The 27,990-nt window shown below is 34.7% G+C and overlaps 1 protein-coding gene across 17 annotated transcripts in view; it reads left to right on the plus strand.

The window, feature by feature from the left end:
- Positions 1–27,990, plus strand: part of WNK1 (WNK lysine deficient protein kinase 1) — a 147,559-nt gene that overhangs the window by 93,056 nt on the left and 26,513 nt on the right. For 12 of the 17 annotated variants that reach the window (XM_063095926.1, XM_063095944.1, XM_063095960.1 and 9 more), the window contains exons 5-11: positions 11,394–11,482; positions 12,849–13,068; positions 14,356–14,689; positions 15,531–15,718; positions 24,204–24,287; positions 26,180–26,326; positions 27,530–27,988. In XM_063095926.1, coding sequence (XP_062951996.1) covers positions 11,394–11,482; positions 12,849–13,068; positions 14,356–14,689; positions 15,531–15,718; positions 24,204–24,287; positions 26,180–26,326; positions 27,530–27,988 — 1,521 coding nt within the window. Of the gene's footprint in view, positions 1–11,393; positions 11,483–12,848; positions 13,069–14,355; positions 14,690–15,530; positions 15,719–20,754; positions 21,994–24,203; positions 24,288–26,179; positions 26,327–27,529; positions 27,989–27,990 lie in introns of all 17 variants that reach the window. The other 5 variants (XM_063096014.1, XM_063096023.1, XM_063096029.1 and 2 more) reach the window with 4 other exon arrangements.

Genomic DNA, 27,990 nt, shown 5'->3' on the forward strand with positions numbered 1-27,990 from the left:
TTTTTACATTTTTGCAAGTCTCTTTAATGTCTAGTCTAAAAGATAGCTAGATTCTCATATCTGCTCCTGAACTCGTTTTGTTACAATATATGGGCACTTCAAAAAGTTCATGGAAAAGTAAAATTAAAAGATAATACGAACCTTTCCATGAACTTTTTGAAGACCTGTCATATGTTATTTGGCTTGAAGTATAGGAAGAAAGTCTGGCCTTGTGCAGATACATAATTGCAAAGGAAGTACCTTTCATGCCACTGGACAGAATCTGGAGGATGCTCGGGGGTCTTCATACTACATTTTTGAAAACCACCATTTTAGATTTTTGCTATGCAAAGTGCAGTCCCCTGAACAACAGAATTTGCATGTCATTACATTGTATTTAATGTACAATTTTGGCCCCATCCCAGACCTGTTGAATCAAAACCTGCATTTTACAAAGTCCAAGGGTGATACATGTATACAGTAAGTTTGAGAAGTATGAGCTGGGTTAGAGATTCCTTGAGGTCTCTTCCAGTTCTGTGTATCTTATTTTTGGTTAATTAAGTAAAAACTAGGCTTTATAATGTAATACCAAAATGTTATTTTAATAAATTATTGTTCAGTCATTCTTGGGAACCTTTTTACTAGCATTCTAGGTAACCAAATTGACGTAACAAATCATATAATAGCATTTATGTAGTTGTATTTTTTTCCCACTCTATTTGGTTATCGCTTTTAAAAAAAGCAAAATAGTAAGTGAAGCTATATAAAAGATGGAATAGAAAGCTTGAGGAATAAGTCAGTTTGAACTGTGTTAGCACCCTTACTTTCTAAGGATACTGCAGGTGGCATTCACTTGTGCTTTATTTTTCCTCTCAGCTGTGAAAATTTAGTTCCATTATTTTGTACTGTCAGTTACTGTACTTCTTGTCTAGGAAATACTGTCTTGATTTTACCAACCTCCATTCCCATCTTCTGGCTTCTAATGAAGAATAAGAAAGGTGGTATATTCGTTTTTACTTTTCTAAAGGTTTTCTCATGTTCTGGGTGCTGAGATAAATGTGGGGGATTTAAATAAGTGCCTAGATAAAACAATGATATATAAATTATATAAGCAATAGTGGTGACTATGTTTAAATAAGTCCTGAAATGTGTGTTGTACTTTCTCTTAAGTCTGCTTGAATGTAAATTTAACTAATTTTAAAAGGTGTTAGTGTGTGTCACTCCACTTAACTATTGCACATTTATTAAAGAAACATGTTTGATTATCCATTGGGAGAGATCATAGGGCTCCCTAATGCAAGCAGCATACATACACACCAGCCACTCTAGATTTCTGGTTTCCATCCCAGGTGTACTGTGTATATATACCCTGGCTGTTAATCAGTAAACTACCCCTGTCCCTCTCTCCCCCAACACATACACACAGAAGGGCATTCTATAGGTTTGGTACTAACTTAGAAAAAGGATACAAAGAAGAGTCTGTATTTAACAGCTCAGGATTATCTTTTAGGTCTGAAGATCACAGAAGTCTAGTCATTTGAACCATAAGCTCTAGTTCTCAGTTTCTTTTAATTTATTTTAACAGTTATTCACTTATTTAACAGGTATTAATTGTGTATCCTCTGTGTACCAGGTTGGTGATATAGCAGTGAACATAATAAATGCATCCTAGAGCTTTTACAGTCTAGTAGCTACGGAAGGTAGGCATATTGAAGTAGTAATTACATTAAACTGGATGGATGTTACCTTAAACTGGATAGATGACATAATGAAGTAGGGGGTTTTAGTCTGCTTGAGAGGATCAGAGACAGTGTTTGTGAGAAAGTACGTTTAAGCTGAGAACTTGATTAATCTGTGCTGCCAGGGATGCCGAGAAGAAAATCTGTATGGAGGAATGAGTTAATAGCCTCAGTCCTCTGGCACTTTTTATCAGAAATAACCCTAGGATTAGTGGAAGAAAATCATGTCCATATTGCTCCCTCTCTGTGTTCCCAATATACTCTACCTCTGTTTTAATAATTAATATATTGATATTAACTATTTTCCCCACACTAGAACTGAGCCTCTTAAGGACAGGTTTCTGTTTTCCTTTGCAGATCAATTCACTACTATATGTGTGACCCTGCAGTGGTATACTGCCATGCAAATAGTGGTTGATAGCAGTGTAAATACTAATAAATGTACATACTTGTGCCAGATGTTGCATTAAACACTTTGCATATATTATGTAGTTTAATTCTCCTAACAGCTCTGAGGAGGGGGGAAGTATAAATAAATAATCTGAAGTCCAAGATGGCCAGCACAGGATTATACATCTAGAAAAATAACAGAATTCTGATTCCAGATCCCTGCTTATAAAAAGTACTATACTGAATCCGTAAATGTGTTAAGACAGTATCGGTCTGTGACCTGAGGGCATTTTAACTTGTGTAAAGTGCCCATATGAAGGGGCTGTGTAGACTGTGGCTTAATAGTTATATTTTATAGTGCACTGATAATAAACTGTTATATGTCATTGTTCTGTGTATCCAATTCATTCAGGCCTCTCTTTTGAGTATTACGTGCTCAAAGAGACTTTCTCTGTACACCACATCTAAAACAATGTTTTTAAGTGTGCACACACTTTGCTTCTGTCCCCTTATGGTTTTATTTTTCCTCATGGCTTTTCTCCCAACCTCACGTATCACATAATAAAGCCCCAGTTAGACTACAAGCTGTTTGGATTGGGGGTTTTATTTTTCTTGTTCTTTTCTGTGTTCCTAGTGCTTAGAGAGTGGCAAGTCATAGGTGCTCAGCCAGTATTTGCAAAGTGAATAAATGACTACAAAACTGTAGGGGTGAAACACAATTTTATGTTGCCTGTGGAGGAAATGGGCTTTGGAGTTGGATCTGCTTGAGTTCAAATCCCAGCATTGCCATTTTCTAGCTGAGACCTTGGGCAAGTTATTTTACTTCTCTGAGCATAAAGTATTTGTGAGGATTAAATGAGAAAGGCAAATAAAACACAGCAAAGTGCATGGCGTATAGTTACTAATCAATACTTGTTAGGTATGGATGTTGTCATTATTATTATTATTATTAACATCATTATGATATGTTTAGTAGCAAAATAAGTTTTCTCATTCAATTCTTTTAACCAGTGACATTCAGCAGATTGCATTGATTTAAATGTGTTTAATGAACGTCACATGAAGTCAAGCTTTAAATGGGGCAGAATAAGCTAACATTTATTTGTAATCTTATTAATCACCTTGCAAAGTGCTTTACATACACTATCTTATTTTAATCTTTTATATTGTGGTAAGTAGGTAAACATTTCACAGATAAGAAAATAGACTCAGGTTAAGCATTTTGCTAAAGACATGCAGGAGAAATAATAGTAGAGTGAGAAAACAATGGTCTCTAACATGACATTAATACAAACCTTAACATTTATTTCCTTTATTTCCTTAATGTTTATTTCCTTTTTGTTTTGTTTTGTTTTGTTCTTTAAACCTTTTTTCTAGTCCTCAAGGGAAAAAATCTGAGGTTAAAAAGTTTTGGTCATAGGGGTAGCCTAAAAGTACAAGACTGGTATCACAGTTTTGGGACCTGTATAAAGGTTCGAACTAAGAAAAAAACTTCTTAGTTGCATGCTATGTTTGTAATTTTGGCCCATTTATCTTGAAAATCTGTGTTACTGGTAATGAGAAAAGATCCAAGTAAGAGTAGTAGTAGTTAGCACAACTTTTGTCTGCTATTATTAAAAGAAGAAAAGCAGCAAGCAGTGGCATCAACTTTTTATACTAAGGATAGTACTTTTGAGGTTGTAGCAGTACACAAGCTTTCACGGATCCAGAGAGTAATGAGCTTTGGGAATCATGAGGTAAGCTAATTTCCTTTGATAGGGCTAGCTTGATTTGGTAGGGAGTTTGAAGAGACTTGTTTTCCAATGGGATCATAAAGTATGTTCAAATTCCTGTAAACTAATGGTTCATTCCAGCAAGAATCTGGCTGAATCCAGCCCCATAACAACCAAGTTAGAAATAACGGAGGGTTTTAATTACTTTGTTTGTGTAATTTGACTTTGTCACTGATTCCATTAGCCTTTGGATTGCAAGGTTTGAACATTCTGTCTGGGAAAAACAGAATTAAAACTGTTAGGGTAAAATCCTTTTTAGTTTTTATATAACTGATTGCAATTCACTCTACTTTTTACAGGGACAAGTTAAGACTGATTTGTGATTAGATAGGGTTTGAAAAGTTGAGGAAGACTTTATTTTTATTTTTTTAGTTGCTGGAATTTTTTGTGCTATCTCAGAGAAAATCCACTGGAATTAGGTGAAGTGGTTCCTTAATAAATTTTGTTCCTGTATCCATCCAGTAAATTTGGATTATAAATGTAAAAGAAAACTTTGTATATCATGGACTATATCTTGGGAACATTTTGCATGATTTTCAGAGGTATTCCATTACTGTGAGTTGATTAAGATTAAAGGTGACAGTTTTGGATATCATTCCTTATGTTTAAGGTGCTAAAGAACAATTGTGAAATCCTTATTTCAAAATTCCTCAGAAAAGTGGAGTTTACTTATTTACCCTGAATATTGATTTATAATTCAAAAGGTAGTGGACTATAGAATAAAAACTGATAGGATATTTAAGTACATTTTAACAGTGCTGAATTTCCTGGTATCTTGTAAATAACTTACATGCTAAATGCTAAGAGAATCTAATAGATACTTTGTAACTGCTTCTTACTCATAATGGATTATATATGATTTCAAGTACACCTTGAAAGAAGCGTAGGACTCAGTAAAAAAAAGGGGGGGGTGGGTGGGAGAAAGACGAAGTATTCTTGTTGGTAAAAATGTGCATTAAGTATTCAGTGAACAAGTAACCAGTTTGACTGGACTTATTTTGGGGTAGAGATGTAGGTGGAAGTTGAATTGTGAGGACTTTCCATACCATATTAAAGAAATTAAAAGCGTAGTGACATGGATTAGAAGTAACATTGAACTAGACACTGGGAAACCTGAATTCTAGTTTTTGCTTTACCTTTGCTTAGGTCCTTACCCACTGGAATATAGGCTGTATTTGTCTTATTCTAGGTGCTGAAGCTAATGCAATATATTTAGTAGATACCTGACACCTATTAGACTAGACTTCATAGTCAGCAGTTGAATTAATGAATTAATTCTAACTTTGACATGACATTAATGTCTCTGGGCCACAATTATCTCATTTGAACAAGAAGAGATTCTTACTCAGGTTCTTTCTAGATCTTTCTTCCTTTGACCATCTTGTAGTTGTGGAGAACTATTAACCATTTTTGAGCTGTGTGGTGTGAGTTAAATGATGTTAGATGATTGGAAGTGGTTAAATGGAGTTAGATGGTTAAGTGGAGTCTCAGATGGTTGAGCTGGCTGCAGTGTAAAATGCAAATGGGAGGTGGAGAAACAATGAGGCCCACCTTAAATTGGTCTAAGCTTAAAGAGATGAGGTGCTAGTAATTGGGACTTTGGTAGTCACAATCATAGTGCAAAAAAAGCAATGCTTTTGAGACGGAACAAAGAAGCCAGTAAAAATCTCGTTTTGCTGGTCAAAGATCTTTTGGCTGTTGGAGGAGTAATAGCAGTACTACTAGCAAAACTGTCTGCCAGCTGTTTCTAACATTTATTCCTGTTTCAAGAGCTCATAGAGAATAATAATGCTTAAATATCATGGGAGAGGAAGCATCTGAGAATGACTAAGATTTCTGTTCTGGACCATGGAAATAATGGCAATACCATTGAAAGAACTGGGGGAAATCGAGAGAAAGGCACTGTCTTTGAGAAAAAGATGAATTAGTTTAGACATTTAAACTGTTATCTATATGTGAAATGGTATTTTTATTATATATTGAAAACTCTTATTTTGATTTATAGAACAGGTTGCTGTTTATAGAATCTAGATATTTGTGCCTACATCACACCTTTGTCTAAACAAAAAAAAGAAGGTACATCAATTTGGTTTTATTTATTGCTGGGTAGAGTTAAAAACCACCCCATCTGTTTATGTCTGATGGATTTTATGCAGCAAGGAACGAAGCACCTATTTTCTAGCTCTTTGATTTAGCCAAGCATAGTCCTAAGCTGACTTGTTTATACACTTAAAGTTAATGCTGTATTTCTCACCAATACCTGACATCCTAGATTACTTACTTACTAGTGATAAATTCTGCTGAGCCAAAGATAAGTGGCAGCTGCTTTGAGGTAGCCTGTTAGAATTAGTAGCATTTCTAGCCTTTAGAGTAAAAGTATTCCTATGAAATATCTTCCAAGCCCTTATCTTATGCTATTGTTGGTAATTAAAGCCGTAGCATCCACTTTCTTGATTGGGAATCAAGCTTACAAAACAAGGGATAGGACTTGGTCAGTTACTCATTATAACAATGCAATGAGCAATGTTTTTTCTATCTTTGTTAATGCCACGAAGAAAAACCTTTCCTTAATCACTAAAATCAAAGTAGGTTTTACTTGGGTCCATGGGATGTTCCTGCCAAAAGGAAATGTCTTTATGCATGTGGAGCCTTTTAATAGAAGGAAAAGGAAGGAGAAAAGATACCACTACTGTATACAGAAGCTGTTTTTTTTAAGTGTTCTATAAGGCATTTGACCTTAATATCACCACTCTTTGAATTAGGTAAACAGCAGAGCTGTTATCCCCAATTTTCAAATTAGTTTAAGGGATATGGTACAGGTCATACAAATGTAGTATATGCTGGGTTGAACTGAGAACCCAACCCCAGAATTGTGATTCCATGTTCAGTGTTCTTTTGGCTACATATTCTGAGTTTACACTTTGTTCATTAAACTTAATCCTCTTTTTCCTTTGAAAGCATAGTTTCAACATGATTAGGGGGACAGAGTGTTTCGATAAGTGGCTTTCTGGTCTACATACAGTTAAGCCTCCAAGATAGGTTTTGTTGTCAAGGAGGCAGAACCTGTGGCTGTAATAGGTGGAGCTTTGAGCAAGTAAAAATCTCATTTTGCTTGTGCAGTGTCCTGTGGCTGTTGGAGGAGAAGCAGAAAGAATAGTAACAGGATAGTGTCCTGGCTGTTCGGCATGTAGTTTTGTCTAAAGAGCCAATCTAGAATAAATAGATAGTTGGTAACCAGAGCAAACTCATGTCTGAGATTTGGAGAAGCATGGCTAATGTTAAGCGAGAAACTGTGCTTCATTCTAACTTCAGTGTCTGCCTTCCTTATGCTGTGGGCTAATCTACTCTGTTAATTTACATCTTACTCTTTTCCTGTTTATTTTCCTCTAACAAGTCTATTTTGCCTTTTCGGATGGATTTTACAAAGAAAGATTTTTGCTCAGTATTTGTCATCGTAAATTCTCATTGCTGCTGCTGCCCTCAAAAGGATTGTGTAAATGAGGTGGGTAAGAATTTCCAATACATACTACAGGTATACTGTAGCCTTTCTGGTGATATGTATAGAACGTTTTAGTTAAAGTATTGAAATTGCTAACTTCAGAATGCTTTAAAAAATAAAGTTCTATAGTTTAATTAATTTACATTCTATGCGAGGAGGAGGTGGGCTTATTTCTCAATTCTGAATGGTTAGGAAAATTTTTGTTTTTATCAGGAGATAGTTAATCTAACACATTTGAAACTTACACTTTTAAGATGCAAGTACTGACAATTTTCAAGAGCTGAAAGGTTGAACCAGAGAATTCTATATTATGGCTCACTCATTTTTCTAGAAGATTAGTTGGCAAAAACATAAGTATATAGAATTTGAAGAAAAAGTCAGTCTATAAAATGTGGGTGTGTGTTTTTTTAGCTCAAATAAAGCAAAACATCTGATAAATATTTATCTTATATCAACTTTTGATGTGCCCTTGTGCAATCACAATTGTTAATTATTTTTGTATCCCATTTAAGATTGTGCAAAAGTGGACTTGGTTTTTTGTTTAAGAGAATTCATAATTTTATATAACCCTGAAAATATATTAAATGGGTATACATTAGATATTTAAGAATTACTTATGTTTAATGAAGAAAAATAAGCTACTATCCCATGTCATAAAACATAATATGACACTACTGCCTAAATAGAGCCCCCATAAATTACAAAAGGTAAGGATATTTGCAGAGCCAGTGAGTTCTGGCTCTAGGGGAGTAGAGTGAAAGGATTGTGTCTTTAACTAACTTTAGTTTTGTTCTGGTATAGGATATTAGATCAATATATCTGTCTTGGTACTTTTTTATGTTTTGTGTTTTTGAACCTCATTCAGAATAGGTGAGCAATACTTTGCTTTTACTGGTTAGAATAGAACTGAGTGGGGTTGAAATCAGGGTGTAAAGAAAAGAGGTGACATTTGGGGTATTTATTGTTGGACTTAATGTTGACCATATTCTCTGAAGTATATGAACTAAAAGGAAATAAGATGAAATCTTTTATCATAAAACATTTTTCTGTCATTATTGTGTCCAGTGCTTAAATTCATGTTTTAGAATAATCTAGGCCAAGTGTATTTTTTTTAAAATACAAAGTACATTGAGTTCTAATCTGTTAAGAACAGGAAGCCTGTGAGTATGATGAGTATATAAAAAATTATAATTGCTTATTTTAAGCAGCTTTCTAATGTATGTCTCAGGTGACTTTTCTGTGGGTCACTTTCAGGGTCAGTGAGTTTTCATACTCATTCCATACTCTTTTACTTGGTCATCATTTAATATATAGTCCCCATGTATTCTTGCTTCTTCTCAATTCAGAATACCTCTGCTAGGTATGTAGTTAATCTTGGCTTCTTGTGATAGCTGACTGATGAAATTCATTGTTACATTTTTTAGAATCTAAGTGGATACTAGCTACTAGACTGGTAAGACGTGTCTCCATGTTATTGGCTACCTTGGCACCTACAGTAGTACATTTTTAAGGCAGTAGTGGCATCTGAATATGTTGTATAGAATTTGTATGTAATTTTTCTATACCTAAATCTTGGCTATAGGTTTAGAATGCAGCATAATAACAGTAGATTTGAGGTTATATTTTGCCTAGTTACTGGTTTTGCTAAGTCTTATATCTATTTTGTTCAACTCATTCCCATTTGTAAATTGGAATTCCTGTTTGTGAAGTCATGAGTGCATATACAAGGGTACTCTCAAAACTTGGTGGAAAAATAGAATTAAAAGATAATACAAATCTTTCATGAACTTATCAAAATACTCTCGAATGTTTGCATGGATAGGATTAACAAGAGGACTATTTATTATTAAGGATAATCAAGGATAAAATCAGGTTCAAGAGAATTTTTTTCTCTCCTTTTAACCCTAAGCTTTATTATCTTTGGTGATTTCCTTTGAACTGAAAGGTGGCCTAGGGCGAGCAAGCTTAATAATCCAAAGAGTTTTCAATCTAGATAGGACATTTGATTCCAGCTGCCGTAAATTTAGGCAGGTAAATTGGGCAGGTATTTTCCCCATTTATTAGACAAGAAATCTGAAGCTCAGAACTGCTTTTACTTGTCCAATTCTTGTATTCAATTGTTAAATCCTTTCATCTTTCCAATGTTTCTGTGCTAGATTGAAACAGAAATATATGTTTGCTTTATTAACTTAATATGTAGAGTTTTACTGCCAGTAAGCCAAACATATTCTTCTGAAATATATGTACTTATGGATGAAGGACCATTTTTCCTCATCAGATTCTGTGTTCTCTTTAGCCATTTTTCTCTAACATTTAAACTATCTTTACATGTAAAGGCCAGCTATGTCTGAATGTTTAGTTTTACCAAAGGATAGTCTTTCAGATAATTTTTTGCCAGTAGTGAATATTCTGTAAACTCAATATATAGATTTTTAGATGGTTCTTCCGATTATTTTTATAAATAACATTTTTAAAGGTTATGCAGTTTTACATGTTTATTGTAGAAAACTGAAAATAAATATAAAACAAAATATTTAGTTTTTCTGGTACCAGAAGAGATTTTAGTGTGCGGTATCAATTTTTTTTCTTAAAGCAGTTCCTATTTTCTTAAGTCTAAGTTTGAAATACCAGCTTGCTCTATTAAAGCAGCCTTTTGCTTCTGCAGCATTATCTTCTTGTTTTCATTAAAATTATGTGGAGACAAGGACAAGTTGGGAAAATTTAGCTGGATTTGAAAAAATAAGAAGATTGAGGAAAATACAAATAATAATCTTTATAGTCATTCTCAGACATGACCCTTTTAAATACATGGATTTAACTTTAGGGTCAGCCCTACTACACAATTCTTTGCTGTGAAAAGGTAGCACTAGAGGTAGAATATTCTCCTAATCAACACTTTGGAATAATGTAGTGAGTGATGATTATCCAATTTTTGGTATAACTCTGGTATTTAAAGACTTTAGAACTAATCATTTGATATACTTTGTTTAGATCTATAGGAGATTACATACATTTCTGTGATTACTGTCAACTAATTTTGTTTTACTGTATCTGTCACTGAGACTCAAGATTAGAATATATGTATGTTTGGTAACTTCTTTTTTGAACACTCCCCACTCCCTTTGTTTTATGTGTTTATAGACTTTATAGACTTGCAGTGCCACTTGGACAGCATATCAGTGTGTACTACTTCCAACTCTCAATCCATGCGTTCACTTGAAGTGGAAATAGATAATGAGATTTTTTTTTCTTCTACCCCATCTGTCAGATTTTGTTGTTCTTATATCTAGCATATATTTTCCACACTTTGCTGAAAGTTTCATTTTCAAAGAATTTATACTTTATGAAGATTCTAAATTATCACTGTGATGCTACTAGTTAGTATTACATATAATGATCATAATGAGTTTCCGTCTGAAATTATTTGCAAACCTTATCTTGCAATGAATTGGTCTTATATATTGCTTTTCATTTGATGTTGTATCGTGCAAGACAATTTACTCTTCAGTTATTATACCAAACCAATAAACTTAACTCCTTCAATACTAGTCGAGCTTTTTAAAGAATACTATAATAATAGAGTGCTTCCCAAACTAAGCATGTGGATTCTTGCCCACACATGAATTCAGTGTTCAAAATAGTTAAATGCTGTATTGATTAATGTGTTAGGGAACAAGGTTGAACAAAAGGTCTTCTAACCAGTTAGAATATTTGGCCTTTTTAGCCAACAACTTCCTTTACCTAAAACACAGCAGAAGATGTTAACACCAGCCTAAGTTTTTCCATTGCCACACATAGAAGTGACCCCACTATCAAACTGTCCCTTGTTTTCTTGTGAAGAGCTCAGTTACACTACCCAACTCTGACCCTGCATGGATGAGCTCCTGCAGGCAAATCAGAAAAAAGCCAGGATGGTAAGAAGGCAACCTAGTAGAATCTTAATTAGAAATAAAACAGAGTTCAGAGGCCCTGCTTTCATAAATATGTTTCTTTTGCTATTTTTATGGTTTTCAGGGGGTGAAACCAGCCAGTTTTGACAAAGTAGCAATTCCTGAAGTGAAGGAAATTATCGAAGGATGCATACGTCAAAACAAAGATGAAAGGTAAATTGCCTCTTTTGACATGGGTGTTGTTTGACCAAAAACCTAAAATGTACTGTGCTCTGAGTACAGTACTCAATCTAAGGTATATTTAATACTTGGGATTAGTTTTTGCATTTATGCCATGTAACATTTTTAAAAGTAGGGTCCTTGCCATTGAGGTTATTCAGATTTGATATATTGGAATATTGTAAAGATATGGTTTGGTAGAGTTTAAGTAAACCAGAACCACCATAAATATAGCTATTATATTCAATGAAAACTACTTATTTATAGCATCAGCATGATTTACAAAACTCAAGAGATAGTTTCTGTCTAACACAGCAAATCTGTTCCTTAGACCATTACCTGTCGAATTCTAAAAGGTGAAATAAAATCTTGCTTCTTTAAAATCAACTCAACTATACATTTTAGTAGAAATTTAGTTTGAATTTCTATTTTTATATATACTGAGTCCTTAAATCTCTTTAAGAACTTTTTTCACTGTAAACAAAGGAGTATTTGTTTCAAGTCTTAGAACATATTGCTTTGTTTCTTTTCTGGATAGAACTGTTGGATTACTGGTATTTTGAAACCATTTTATCTAAACAAGATTGTTCCCCAATCAGCCTTCTGCCTGCCTAGTACATAACTTGTTGATCAAAGAATTGAGAGAATTTATTGGAGTAAATAAAGTTCGCTGTAGTAGAAGGCACTGAACTGTAAACCAAAAGATTTATTTTCTAGTTTTTATTCCACTATTTACAACTTTTGTAACTGTGAACTAGATTCTCAAGTTCTCTGAGCCTCCATTTTCTAATAATCAGGAGATTATTATCCAAGGATCAGATAAGATCATACATGAGTTTTTTTGTTACTTATAAAATGCTATATAAATGATTATGTGGTATTTTGAAGCTTTCATATCCTGTACATTATTTGCCATTTCTAGTACAGTATTAAATAATAAGATTAGATCGTTGGATTTAAAAATTATTACTATCAGTTCTTATTCATAAATGAGATTGTTAATGATGTTCTATAACAGAGTAAAACTAATTAAAGGAAATAAAAACCACACAGGTTAATGTTAATGGTTACATGTGAGAGGGAAAGAGAGTGAATAGAAGAGAATACCTTACTTGGTTTGGGAACTGTGGTTTGACATGCCTCATTGTTTTGTTTGCTGTAAGTAGTGAAGATATTCTGTAAAACTCTAATCTGCATTCAAGTGGAGCAATGTGGAAATGAGTTATAAACTTTCCTTGTTTTTCTTTTCTCAGTCTTTTTTTTCTTCTGTGAATAACAATGATCAGCCACACTTGAAAATTATCTTTACAAACTAATGATGTTTTGGTTTTGATTCTTTTCTTTTCCCACTTTTCGGAAGATATTCCATCAAAGACCTTTTGAACCACGCCTTCTTCCAGGAGGAAACAGGGGTACGAGTAGAATTAGCAGAAGAAGATGATGGAGAAAAGATAGCCATTAAATTATGGCTACGTATTGAAGATATTAAGAAATTAAAGGGAAAATACAAAGACAATGAAGCTATTGAGTTTTCCTTTGACTTGGAGAGAGATGTGCCAGAAGATGTTGCTCAGGAAATGGTAAATTGACACTAATCAGACATTTAAAAATTGGTGTAGATTCATATACAATGATATTGTTGAGCAAAAAAGCAGTTTATGCAGTGGTATATGTGGCATATCCCATTGTTGTAAAATTGTGTTGGCCCCAAATGTTATCATCGAGTAGTGGGATTTCCATGTGATTTTTCTTTAACTTCTTTTTTTTGTTGTTTTTATAATGAGTATTGGATTTTATAGTCCCTTTTTAAAGTTATTTGAGAAAAAGATATGTAGATTTATACAGGGAGGGATGGATAAGATAGATACAGAGAGAGAGAGAGAGAAAGTACACTCAAGGGTTTGGATCCCTGGACCAACCAGCCACCAAAAGAAGAAGAAGAAGAAAAAAAAAAGAACAAACTCAAAATGCATTCTGAAGTCATTTTGAAAGTCCATAAGGTTGATGACTCCTATTTTGTACGAGCCTCTTCAATTAGGATGACAAGTTCTGTTTTTAAATATTGGTGTGTTAAAATATAAATATTGGTGTATTAGCCTTTAATCACTCATCTAAATAAATTTTATGGACAGACATAGGATTATAAATTGTTTTTATTTTGAAGCAAGTTTTCAAGATCAGTTAGTAGGCAGCCTTTGGTGTTATTATTTGAAGAATGTCTAAAACATCACTTTTTCCAAAAGAAACCCTTCACCAATTTTAGCTTGCCACAGTGCCTCCAATATCTAATTATTAAGCAAAGATACTCATAGAATATCTCTACTAGGATTTATAAGAACCATTCAATAGTAGTTGCCTCTGAGAAGAAGGGATCAACTATGAAAGAGATACTTATTTTTTGTTAGTTTTTTTATTGTTTGAGTTTTTGTTTTCTGGGATTTTTTTAAACTTTCAAATACTTGCCACAGTTGTTTTACCTGATTAAGTGGTATCCTAGTGAAAGTAAGTAAAAGCAACACAGGTTATTGTTAACGGTTACATATGAAAGGGAAAGAGAGCGAATAGAAGAATAGAATACATTACTTGGTTTAGGAACTGGTTTTACATGTCCTATTGTTTTGTCGTTTGTTGTAAGGAGTGAAGTTACACCCACTCTGCTAGTTTCTACAAAGATGGTGGCATCCACCCCATGAGTATATATAAAGATAGTGAGGAAATGTGTAATGCATACCAGTAATTTCACAGTTTGGTAAGACCAGTCCTGAGAGAATTCTTTCTTCCCCTTCTACTTTTATAGAAAAGTTTTATTTTGGGGTTGTTTTCTTTTGATATACTAGTGCTTCCTAATATACCCTTTTATTCTGTAGGTAGATTCTGGGTATGTCTGTGAAGGTGATCACAAGACCATGGCTAAAGCTATCAAAGATAGAGTGTCATTAATTAAAAGAAAACGAGAGCAACGGCAACTGGTGCGGGAGGAGCAAGAAAAAAGAAAGCAGGAAGAGAGCAGTGTCAAACAGTTGGTAGAACAGCAATCAAGTACTTCCCAGACAGCAGTTAAACAGCTCGCTTCTGCTAGCACTGGCATACTTACTGCTTCTGCTACTTTAGCTTCAGTTTCTACGCAAGTAGAACCTGAAGAACCTGAGGCAGATCAACATCAACAACTACAGTACCAGCAACCTAGTATATCTGTGTTATGTGAGTATTTGGGGAAGTAGAGAAATATGCTAATGATTATCCTAATTTACTTTTTATCTTCTTATTCATTTTGCACTGGCTTTTTCGTTTTGAGTTATGATTCCAACATATAGTAAGAAATTTGAAATGATTGCCATATAGCTTCTCTTTTTATTCTTATGTCTATGGCTAATAAAATAGAAGGATTGGGAGCTGGTTCAGATTCCTTAACTGGCCAATTGCTAAAAAAAGAAAAGAAGGATGGGATCATTGTGACTAGGAAATGTAATTAGGAAATAAAATGATTTTGCAAATTCCTACATTTTGGAGGTTCCAGTTTGTAGATTTCTACTTTCCATAATTTCTTAAAATAAAATAGAATTAATAATGAAGAATGAACAAGCTTAGCTATTGAAAATTGAACCATTAATCTGGTTCAGTTCTTTCAGCAAAGCTGAATAGCATATAGATTAAAAACTAATTAGAGTAGTTATTGATTGAATTACCTGCTTAATGCTGAGAACCCACTGATCTCCGTAGTTTTAGGACTTCAAAAGCTGTATCCATCTTAAGGCTTACTTACATTTTTCCACTTTTTTTCCCCCTTGCTCTTCAGGTAGTAAGATTCTGTGATGGCCAGGGATTTTTTTTTTTTAAGACATTGAAACTTTTTTTGCATATGGATTCATTATTTAAATATAGAAATCTTAATGTGACTCCTGTTTATTTTCTATTTAGTTTAGTCTATGCAAAGAAATAACTAATTAACCCTAATGTGATGGGAAAATGTGAATCTCCTTTTTTTGATTTGTGTGTTTGTGTGTCTCTCTCTCTCTTTTTTGGTGATTCATTTCTCCTTCAGCTGATGGGACAGTCGACAGTGGTCAGGGATCTTCTGTCTTCACAGAATCTCAAGTGAGCAGTCAACAGACAGTTTCGTATGGTTCCCAACATGAGCAGGCACATTCTACTGGCACAGTCCCAGGGCATACAGCTTCTGTTGTCCAAGCACAATCTCAGCCCCATGGGGTATATCCACCTTCAAGTGTGGTAAGTAAATGCATAAGAGAATGTAGTATTACAATGAAAGCCAATAGATAATCTGCTAAATTCAAATTCCTTTTGATGTCCAAGTAGCCATATGAGTCTAAAGTAGAAAATGTAAGTGGCATATTTCTAGAGGGAATAGGTTTATTATAGAGTATAACTGTAGTAGTTCAGGCAGAGTAGGATATATACACATTAATGTGTGAGAATTAGCTGAACTGATTACATGAAGAAACTATGTACAAGATTTAAATTAGTCTGCACTTGATTAAAGGTAATGTCTCTTTAGTACTTGAGAATCGAAACTTTTCAAAGCAACATAAGCTGGACATACAAACAGTTTGGGGGCGGGGCAAGGAGAGTTTTTAAAAGCTTACTTATTAAAATAATTACTGAGTGTTTTCTGTAAGATTTCTTATTGTATAAACACAGGTAAGACCTTCAAACCATTATAGAATGCTGCATGTGAGTACTCTAGAGTGAAGGAATCCTTTATTTGTATGACCATTTAATTTAGCGCTTGTATTTAGTTAATCATCAGTTGCTATGCGTGTTCCTGCCTTTAAAGTCTGTGTTAGACACAAGTTCCTTCCCCGGTATATGTTCATTTGCTTTTTCCCTTTATTTGGTATCTGTTGTATTACTGATTTATTTTCAGAATCAACTTATGGAGATTATTTCCTGAAATACTTTATGTGTGTGTATAGATAGACAGAGAGAGGGAGGTATATACATACACACACACACATTATTATCCCATGTTTTACATTAGCCAGTTTTGCTTCTTATATAGAGAATGTTAAGGTAGGGCTGTCTGGTTAGCTCAGTTGGTTAGAGTGTGGTGCTGATAACACCAGGGTCCAGGGTTTGATCCATGTACTGGCCAGCACCAAAAAAAAAAAAAGAGAGAGAGAATGTTAAGGTAGATTATCAGATAATACTCCATTTCTTTTGTTGACTCTCTGTAAAGTCTTCAAAGGAGAATAAAACACATCATCTGCATCAGAAAGGAATTAGAGAATAACTGGTCACTGTATAGCACTTGTTTAGTGAGATCTTTAAACAGATTTTTCCCTCCTTTTCAGAAAGCTTTTAATCTGAACTATGTGGAATTCTTGCTCTTCATTAAATGAAAATTTTTGTTTGTTAAAATACTTCTGTTTGCTCTGGTCTTTCATCCCACAGCTTGGAATAAAAGATGTTTATTTGTTTCATAGTCCATTGATCAGTCCTGCATTAGCTAGGTCTCAAGATGAATGGCCACAGTAATATAAGAAAAACTACTGATGTACTAATTTTTTTTAACAATCTGCTTTCCAACCTTTAAAATAATTATGTAAGGTAGAACAACTTTGTAAAGACTGCATAGATGGGTTTCTGTGTTCTGACAAATATTACTAGTCAGCACTTCTTGTCAGTTTCTACCCTCATTCTGATTGATTTTTTCTGGGTCATCATAACTAGATATTTTTAAAACTAGTTTTAATCTGTTGACTTCACTCATCAGAGGGCTGTAAACATCAGGTCTCTATTTTAGAAAAGGAAATGAAATGTTAATTTATGAAGATATTAAATATTTAATATTTGAGCCACTAACATAGCTAAGATAGCTATATCTATTGATGCTCTAAAAGCAGCCTTTCTTGCTTTTTAATGGCAATATTTTAGGTGGAGGTTTTCTGAAGAATTATTAAATAGTGAGAAATTTTTTTTAAATTATAATGCTATTCCTGTCTCAGTCCAGAAGAAACTTACTGTGGTTTGCAGTAATATATGAATTATAATTGAAAGTTTAAAAATTAGAATAACAGAGAAACAAGGATGGAGGAAAAAAACAGGAATAAAACTATATGATCATATGATGCTACATACATACTTTCTCAGAGCACTCTATGCAGCCATTTTTGGAAAAGGAAATAAATAATTACATAGTTCATAATATCTAAAACGAAATAAACTTGCTCAAGACAACCTTACAGTATTAGACTTACTGCTTTGTAGCTATATTAAACCCTCCCTATTAAAGGTTCTTTAAACTTTGTAAACCTAAATTGAATCATATGCCTGAAAAAATTTTGAAGTTATTCTTTACAGATTCGAACTAAAGATATTTTTTCAATTACTACTTTAATAGCAGTACAGAATATTTTCTATATCCAGTTGTGAATTTCTTCCAGAAAACTTAACTTTTTCCTAGTAGATAATGTCTTTTTAGAACTGTAAGTGTAATAAATAAAATACTGTGAGCCAGCAACTGTTTTAGTCTGATGCTTTCTAAGGTAGAAATGAGAATCCTTTTCAAAAGTTTCTAGAGCTCCTGCAAAATAATTGAGTTTTCAAATCATCTGCATCTTATAATGTACCTTAAACTAATAGAGTTCATTCTCTTTTTTTTTTTTTTTTTTTTTTTTTTTGTCATTTTTTCGTGACCGGCACTCTGCCAGTGAGTGCACCAGTCATTCCTATATAGGATCCGAACCCGCTGCGGGAACGTCGCTGTGCTCCCAGCGCAGCACTCTACCGAGTGCGCCACGGGCTCGGCCCAATAGGGTTCATTCTTGTTTAATCTTAATAAGTTTGCAGAAACTGCAAGCTGATTTTCATTGTTTTCCCTGTCTGCTACCTTCAGTCAGTCAGCCATTCTTATTCATGCACTCATAATAATTGGTAATTTTAGACTATTTAGTATGATAATTGATCATTATCATGAACATTCATAAGAAAACCTGTACTCAACTAAGAGTAGAGAGATTAGTTGTGATCTCCCAGGTGTGCTTTGTGGAGTTCTCTCTCTCCTCAAAAAAAATTGACTTTGTGGAACTGGAGGAGGGTGGAGCATTTCTTTATGCCACTACGCCCTGTTATCGTTGTACATTTGGTTATTTTGTTTTCAAAGTACTGTGTTTTTCATGTATGTGTTTGTTTTCTGTTTAGCCTCATCGTGGCTGTAGCATGTGGGTTTGTGTTCCCCGTCTTTCTGCTGTTCCCTCTTTGTCCCGCATCTCTCCCAGTGCTCCTTCCACCCCAACACCAGTGCTGTCTGCACCTCTTTCTCCTTCCCTCCTTCGACTGCCTCTGAGGAAACTTTTGCCGAAAAGCTTTCTAAAACATTGGAGAGTGTCCCACCTATGCACTCTGCCTCTCAGCACAAGCACCGACGCTCCAGCCTGCCTTCCCTCTTTGTCAGTACTGTATGTAACTGTAAACTTCCTGACAAATGAAAAACGATTACCAATGAATACATCCAGGCATCAAGAATTTTAATAAAAATTAAATAAAGAACAGGACTAAACTTGGTTATATATTATGCTTTTAGTATAGCAGTTATTCCTGTAGGAAACTTTTTTGTTTAAGGCTTTAAAGAGCATAAAAAGCAAGGAGGTAATGAGAGAGAATGATTATAATGTCCTCGGCACACATAAGTATGTGCCGAGGACATTATTACTTTTGTAATATCTTTCTATCCCCCACCAGCATAAAATCCTTGCATTTTCATATCCTAGTAAAAAATATATGTATTATTTAATTTTAAACTCATTGGTTTAATCAAAAGCAAATTTTGTTAAATATCACACAAACAAGTTTTCTCTTGACTTTATTCTGAAGGAACTAATGAAGCCGTATGAGTCAATTTTTTACCATAGCCAGTGAAGAATAGATGAAGAGTACAAATTGGTTTTAATTTAATCATTTGTGTGAAATGATGTGTCAGCAAACTACCAGGCTACATGTTTCCTCATGGAAGTATTTTTGTCTTAGGTTAAATAGGGTGGGACTTTGACTCTAATGAAAGCATTAGATACACATATATGTATGACTGATTTCCTTTGGCTCCATTAATGTCTATAAAAGATATATCTTTAAAAATTTTAAGTGCTGTGGGACCTTGCTGCTGCTTTTCCAGATAGAGAATATTGTTAACATTCTGAACTAGCATCCCCAGAATCTTCAGATTTTTACTTAGGAGGATGATTAACTGTACAGTATTTTATGGCTTTGGGACACACCTTGAGTGAACAATGGTATAATGAGCATTCTGATTTGAAATAGAAATCATCTTTTAGCTATTGTGAATAGTTGAGCCACTTGGCTGTTTGATAGGGGTCTTCCCTATTGAAAGAAGGAAACTGATCTCTCTTAAAAAGGATTCCATGATAGTGAATTATTATCATGTGTATTGTTTGCATTTGGCAAGCTAGGTTTCTAAATTTAGAGTCTTGAATCTAGAATTGCTTCTGTGAACAAAAAGTACTGTTAAATCAAATCAGCTGTCATTTATATTATCCTTTTCACCTGATTTGAACACCAGATATCAGAATCACAGAATTTATGGTTATTTAGCCCTTATCCAGGATTAGAAAAGTGGACATTCAGTGATTTGGCATCTGTAACGTGTTATATAGTAAAACTATTAGCTGCATTTTGTTTGGGATAGTCAGGAGAAAGACATTACTGTCATTAGTCAAGTTGTGTATGTCTTTTACTATCCACCAAAAATCTCTTCTGATCTCTAGTTAGAAGACATACTGTTAGTTGATAAGAAAATCAACTGAAGCCTCTTACACAGCATGGGATAATAAGAATACAGAATTTAGGAAGACTTAATACAATAGCTTAAACTGAAGCACATTTCTTACATTATAAAAATAGTTGGGCTTATTACCTTTCTTTAACTCTTATTCTTTAACTCTTTTTCTGTTGATGTAATGTACATTAATTCTTAAGAGTGAACATATTGTGGCTAAAAACAATCACATAGAAAGTTTAATTCTTACATTTTTTTTTGAGAGAGGAACGTTGTGGAAAAGCAGCTTTTATCTAATGCAGAGTCCCACAAATTGATTTTATTGTCCCTGGATGTATTTAATGGATTTTTACTATGCATAATTTTGGAAATTATCCAAAAGCATTATTTCTTTATTAATTATAAATTTGGTGTAATTGTTACATAGGGTTACACAGAGCTACCCAGTTGTGCATGTCTGATGTAATTTCACATATGAATGTATGAATTACTTGTCTTGTTCATGTTGATACAGCCTCAGTCCATGGCGCATCCGTGTGGGGGTACCCCAACATACCCAGAGTCACAGATATTTTTCCCAACTATTCATGAACGTCCAGTTTCTTTTTCACCACCTCCCACCTGTCCACCGAAAGTAGCCATTTCCCAGCGGCGTAAGAGCACCTCCTTCCTGGAAGCCCAAACTCACCACTTCCAACCCCTGCTGAGGACTGTTGGCCAAAATCTTCTTCCACCTGGTGGCAGACCAACTAACTGGACACCAGAGGCCGTAGTTATGTTGGGTACTACAGCAAGTAGAGTAACTGGAGAGCCGTGTGAGATACAGGTTCATCCTGGGTTTGAACCAACTCAAGCTTACAGTGACTATAGACCTGGACTAGTATTTCCAGAAGAAGCTCACTATTTTATTCCTCAGGAAGCAGTGTATCTAGCTGGGGTACATTACCAGGCCCAGGTGGCAGAACAGTATGAGGGCATTCCATACAACTCACCAGTACCGTCAAGTCCTATGAAACAGACACCAGAACAGAAACCAGTACGAGGGGGCCCTACCTCAAGTTCTGTCTTTGAATTTCCAGCTGGACAGGCTTTCCTTGTAGGACACCTTCAGAATTTAAAATTAGATTCTGGATTGTGTCCAGGATCTCCCCTCTCTAATATTTCTGCACCTATCAGTACAGATGCTACATGTTTGAAATATCACCCTGTCTTTGTTCCTCATTCTGCACCTGCTGTGTTAACTCACAACAATGAGAGCAGAAGCAACTGTGTATTTGAATTTCATGTTCACACACCAAGCTCCTCTTCAGGAGAAGGAGTTGGAATTTTACCTCAGCATGTTTACCAAAATCGACAGGTTGTGGTGGAATTGAATCAGGAAGAACTGCCTCCTCAATCAGTTGGATTACACGGCCACCTGCAGCCTGTGACTGAAGAACAGCATAATTACAATGCCCCAGAATTGACCGTTTCTGTGGTAGAGCCTATCGGACAGAACTGGCCAGTAGGAAGCCCAGAATATTCCAGTGATTCCTCACAAATCACATCTTCAGACCCCAGTGATTTTCAATCACCTCCCCCTACAGGGGGAGCAGCTGCACCTTTTGGCTCTGACGTCTCATTACCCTTTATCCGTCTGCCTCAGACAGTGTTACAAGAACCCCCACTTTTCTTCTGTTTCCCCCAAGGAACTACATCTCAGCAGGTCTTAACTGCCTCATTTTCTTCAGGAGGATCTGCACTCCACCCACAGGTTATAGGAAAACTTCCGCAATTTTTTTAAACTACCCCACTGTGCACCATCCCATTTAAATTTTCTATCCCTTATTTCCCTGAATCATGAATTTATGAGGAATATTGTTTAATTTTATCAGTAGAGTTTCCCCATCTTTGGGGGTTTTAAACTACTTGTATTTAAGGACAAAATATGAGAGAGAAACTGCCTGATTTACCTATAATATGTACAAATCCTTGGAAAAGAACACAAAAACTAGAATTTTAGTCACTTGTCAGAATCAATGACTTCTGTCACTATATATGATATTCTCAACTAGTAGTGAAAATTCAAATGTCTATAATGTAAGGTTGACTCAGCATTGATTATTTAGGAATACTAATGTGAGACATTTCTTTCTTCCTCTAAACAAGTTTTTAAAAAATAGAATAATTTTTTTCTCTAAGATGAAAAGAATGAAAAATAAAGAATACTCTTTTTGGAGTAGTATTAAGACTAATACACAGAATTTTCATTAGTGTGGAAGGGTCTAGAAATACAGAAAAAGGAAACATCTTAGGGATTTGCTTTAACAAATAAGATGCCTTTTTAAAGTGGCATTGATTAAGTCAGTATTATATGTTTGTATAAAATGTTAATCCATAAAATTAAGGACTGATTCTAATTTTTAGTAACTTGGTGGTAGGTTTGTTATTTTTTGGTTTTAAGAATTTCTGACACATATTGTAAGCTAAAGAACATTAGACATCTCAGGCCTTTTTTTTCTTAATTTTAAATTTAGTTATTTTTGTATATGAGCTTATATACACTCATGCAAATAAAGGCAAAGTAATGGACATACCAGAATTCAAGTAGAGCCAGTGTTGACTATTTCATGTATTCTTTTGATGTATTTTATCAAATGTGTACATCTTATAAAATCTATGTAGGACACTATGCAATTATATATTAAGACATCATTTAGATCTTCTAAATATTACACTCTTTCATAAAGCACTGTTATGTTCTTCTTCTTACTTTTTTCTTATGTTCTTTACCCCTCAGGGGCATAAACAACCCTGAAAATGTACATGAAAGTATCAACTACTTAGAGTAGTACTAAGAAGCAAAAAAATCCAGAAACTGGAAACCTATATTGCAGGGGCATGCAGTGTACTCACATCAATATTCAAGTTTCAGCCCCTACTGTAAATATTTAATGTATTACTAGTCATTTTTCTATAAACTTTACAACATAAATTTCAAATATCAGGTAGTAAATTTACATGCATATTGCAGAAGGAATGAATACTTACAGTGGTTAAGCTGCTGTGGAATGTGATATATCATATCCATGTAAGTTTCAAAGAACCCCCTCTAAATTGAAATGGAACAACAAAGGTGATAACCTTTTTTTCCCCTTAAGCTACCTAAACATACTCATACATTCATTTCTCACTTTCTCATTTTTTAAATCTGGACTTCCTGGTAATTGGAACACTCTAATCAGGGTTTTTCAAACTCAATACTATTGACATTTTGGGTTGGATAATTTTTTGTTGTTGGGGGGCTGTTCTGTGCATTGAAGTGATATTTAGCAGCATCCTTGGTCTCTACTTACTGGATGTTACTAGCAGCCATCTAACCCAGTTGTGACCACCAGAAATTCCCAAATTGCCAGATTCCCCCTGGGGTGGCAAAATCGCCTCTGGGCATTAAAATACTTAGCAATTGATGATGATAACAGATTTTTGACATTTCTGTTAAAACTCATCAAGGTACTCTAAGTAGTAGCAAAAAGAACCAAATTAGCATTATCAAATACTTTTTTCTTTAATTATTCTGATAAAAACTTTCATATTGATAGTTTTACCACTTTTTTCCTGATTATATTATTTTCAATAACAATTTTATGATAAATCTGACGATTCTAGCCAGCTAAAATTATAGCCTAGGTAGCAGTGGTAGGTTAGGTTTTAATTTATCAGGTTTTTGCATGGAGTGGGATCAGAACATGTTCTGTGATATGTCCTTTCTCTAAATTTTTCTTGCAAAAGATGTCCTGAGCCGGCTGCCAAAAAAAAAATAAATAAATAAGCCCTAGGGGCCTCTCCCATACTTACTTAATCAAGTAAATGTTTCATTTTGATCAAGCAAACTCTCAGGAGCTTAAATATTTATTGCAAAAGCCTGAACTCTGTACACTTACTTTAGATCTTCTCTAATTTGTGTTCACTTCTTTCCTTCAGGCACAGGGGCAGAGCCAGGGTCAGCCGACCTCAGGTAGCTTAGCAGGGGTTTCAGCTTCCCAACCCATACAACATCCTCAGCAGGTGAGAACAACACATTGCTATATTTTATGGATTAGCACTAGCCAAAACACTATTTTACATCTTTTGTGAATGGCTTGCTAAGTGTTTGAAAGGAAAACTGAGGCATAATTATCATTTCTTGTTTTCAGTAACATTTAAAAAAAATTTTTGTTTAATGTATTTTTGAACAATTTAGTAGACATACATTAAAGTTTAAAAGAATCATTGTTACTGATATAATTTACCTGCCTTCTCAAACAGACGATTTTACATATAATTTAACAATACAAAGATATCGATTTGTTTCTACTTATGTTTATGACTTGTCCACATATGAATATTTGTTCATTATTTTCATGATGCTTGCCTCTAATTATCTTGTACTCCTTTTTAATTATTCTTATCCGTGGGATGGGGTATCAAACTTTATGCTGGGATGCATTGAATGAAATCCTAACAACTACTACTTCAGGAACATTTAAAAAAATGTTTTTAAACTTCTGATTTGGGGGGGTTTGTTCCAGAAGCTTTGAGGAATTCAAGACATTAGTGCAGTGTTGTTGTATTCAACAGTAGAACTGCTAATTCTAAAATTAAATATCTGCAGTTCATCACTGATGTTAGATAATGGTAATTATTTACATAATTATTTACATGGGAATAATGCTTTTTGGCCTAACTAAATACTTATTAGCTGTTTCAAATAAAATTAATAACCACTGTATATGTAATGCAAACTTCCTGATGAACTATTTCATTGATAGTTTTCAACCACCAAATTATAAATTGGCTTCTATTTCTATTAGTTTTTGAAACAAAGCCTTTAATTCTTACTACAAATGATCCAGTCAAGCATGTGGTCATGTAGTCATTTGATATCTGTTTAAGGTTAGATGTTCTTTGTACAAAATAAAAAACACTTTAAAGCATTGTGTACGGAGGAATTGATTAGTTTGGTTATATATACATTTACTCACTAACCAACACCTCATCTTGGAGAACTTAAGGGAGGGGAATTATTACATGCTTTGTCTTGCTCCTGCCCCTTTTGTCCAAATAAGTATCTGAATTTATATACTATTATAGTTAAATTCTATTTTATTTTATTAACTACCCCTAATAAGAATGCAGATTATAAGTTACATAGAGCTGGTTTAGGATAGAAGCACTCTCATGGGTATCAGCCTCCTAATTTGCTTATCTTCAGACATAGGCCAGTGCCAATAAATTTAGCTAATTTAAATGTGTGCTTTTTTTTTCTTTTTCCAAAGGAATTTAATGAGTTCATTGATGAGAAAGTATGAAGGCAGAGGAGACAATATAATAAATGTCAGTTTAAAAGAAATAGGGAGTTGACTTCTAGGGGGAAAATATGGCTAACTACTATCTCTGCAGCACAAACAAAAATTAATTTCTATTTCAGTGATATTTTTGTTTTAGATCCTTTTATAATATTGTTTTTAATTGAGTAGAATCATAAAATTGAGGCCTCAATTTATATAAGAAGTATATTTATATTTAACTTTTCCGAGGTCACCTAAGCAGTTAAGTTAATGGTGCCAAGAAACAGGAAAAAGGGGATTGGGGGTGAGGAGAAGAGCTATTTGGATATGACATATAAATGTCTTTGTAAAGACCTGCTGTTGTTGGGGTGAGGGCAATATTGGGTGAGGAACCAAAGATGACTCAAGTTTTGAAGCATTGGTTAATCATTCTTGGTACCATCACAAATAAAGATCATCAAAGGAAAAACAGATATGTAAGGGGAGTTGATGAATTTAGGTTTGTGCATGTCTTGATTACTAAAATTATCATTACAGATACTGAAGACTTTAGGTAACCATACTTCCTTTAGAAAACATGCCACTAATGATTTGAAATAAAACTGAATCATTATATTTTATTCTTACCAGCAGGGAATACAGCAGACAGCTCCTCCTCAACAGACAGTGCAGTATTCACTTCCACAGACATCAGCCTGCAGTGAGGCCACTACTGCACAGCCAGTGAGTCAGCCTCAAGCTCCACAGGTGTTGCCTCAAGTATCAGCTGGAAAACAGGTAAACTCTTAATTTCTGAAAGGGATCTTCATGTAATTTGTCCTTTCAAGTGGATAGACTTCTGCCTTCTCTTCTAATAGTGAAATGTCTGTTGAAGTTGGTTAATCTCACTGCACAAATGAAGTGAAAAATCGCTCCATTGGGGCATATGCATTATTTAGTACAAATGGGTACATACTGAACAGCAGTGACAATCCAAAAATGTTTTGGTTTTAGGCTTATCAGTCTGAAATAGATTTGACAGGTATTAGAACTAATGGGTTAAGTAAAGATGCTTTGGTAACTGAACCTATGAGTCTCTAGAGTTGTTTCAGCTACATCTGATATTCTAGGTTTGCTATTATGCTTTACTTTTATGTAGATTTCTGCACTGTTTCTTCCCTCATTGCCTACTGACAGTAAGTCATAAAAACTCCTTTTATGGAATGGCGTTTTTTCCCTAAGTAGTCCTTTTAATCATTTGAGAAGTACCCTGTGGAAAGTATGCCCTTTTGAATGACCGTTGTCAGCTTTATCTTTGGGTATTGTTGTGCTTTTATGTGTACAATGTATTGCTATTGTCATACTTCATCACATCTGAGATACTTTTAACTGTAAAATGCACCATTATTTTATGTACCACTGGGTATTGACACATCATCAGTTTTAAGATATATTCCAGTTTCTCAAATGGTAAAATGACCAGATAGTGGAGAGGGGTTGATTGCACCTTATAATTGGTGAAATATGTTAACTATACTACTTTTATAGAGCTGTATTAGACTTATGAATTGTAGAAGTAATATGGATGAAGTCTAATTCCACTGGTAAGGAATTTATTTGATTTCAGTAACTACTTAGTCACAGATTTAGTGACAGCAAACATGCCAGTGGATTATGGTATGTGAAATATATCCCAATAAAGCTATTTAACAAAAAAAACCTTGCTTATGGACAGGGTCCTCTTTTTATTGTCAAATGAACATTAGCATTAGCAGATATTTCTACAACACAGGGTTTGGGACAGTAGCCACTCTATTTAGCCTCTTTGTATCTTGCTATCCTTTTCTATTCTTACATGGCATGTTAACTTACGCTAATGTACGCAGGGTTTTGTTTTTTGGTTTTTTCACCCTTCTTTTTGGCTAATACATAAATTTTGCTTTTGGCAGCCTTGCTTTTAAGAAAAAAAAAAAAGTCTTTTGTTTTTCTTTACCTTCCCAGCTTCCAGTTTCCCAGCCAGTACCAACTATCCAAGGCGAACCTCAGATCCCAGTTGCGACACAACCCTCAGTTGTTCCAGTCCACTCTGGTGCTCATTTCCTCTCTATGGGACAGCCACTCCCTACTTCCTTACTCCCTCAGTATCCGGTTTCTCAGATTCCCATATCAACTCCTCATGTGTCTGCAGCTCAGACAGGTTTCTCATCCCTTCCTGTCACAATGGCAGCTGGCATTAATCAGCCTCTGCTCACCTTGGCTTCATCTGCTACAACAGCTGCTATCCCAGGGGGATCACCTGTGGTTCCTAGTCAGCTTCCAACCCTTCTGCAGTCTGTGACTCAGCTGCCAAGTCAGGTTCACCCACAGCTCCTACAACCAGCAGTTCAGTCCATGGGAATACCTGCTAACCTTGGACAAGCTGCTGAGGTTCTACGTCCCTCTGGAGATGTTCTGTACCAGGT

This window comes from Cynocephalus volans, chromosome 1, assembly GCF_027409185.1.
Source record: "Cynocephalus volans isolate mCynVol1 chromosome 1, mCynVol1.pri, whole genome shotgun sequence".
Taxonomy (NCBI): Eukaryota; Metazoa; Chordata; class Mammalia; order Dermoptera; family Cynocephalidae; genus Cynocephalus; species Cynocephalus volans.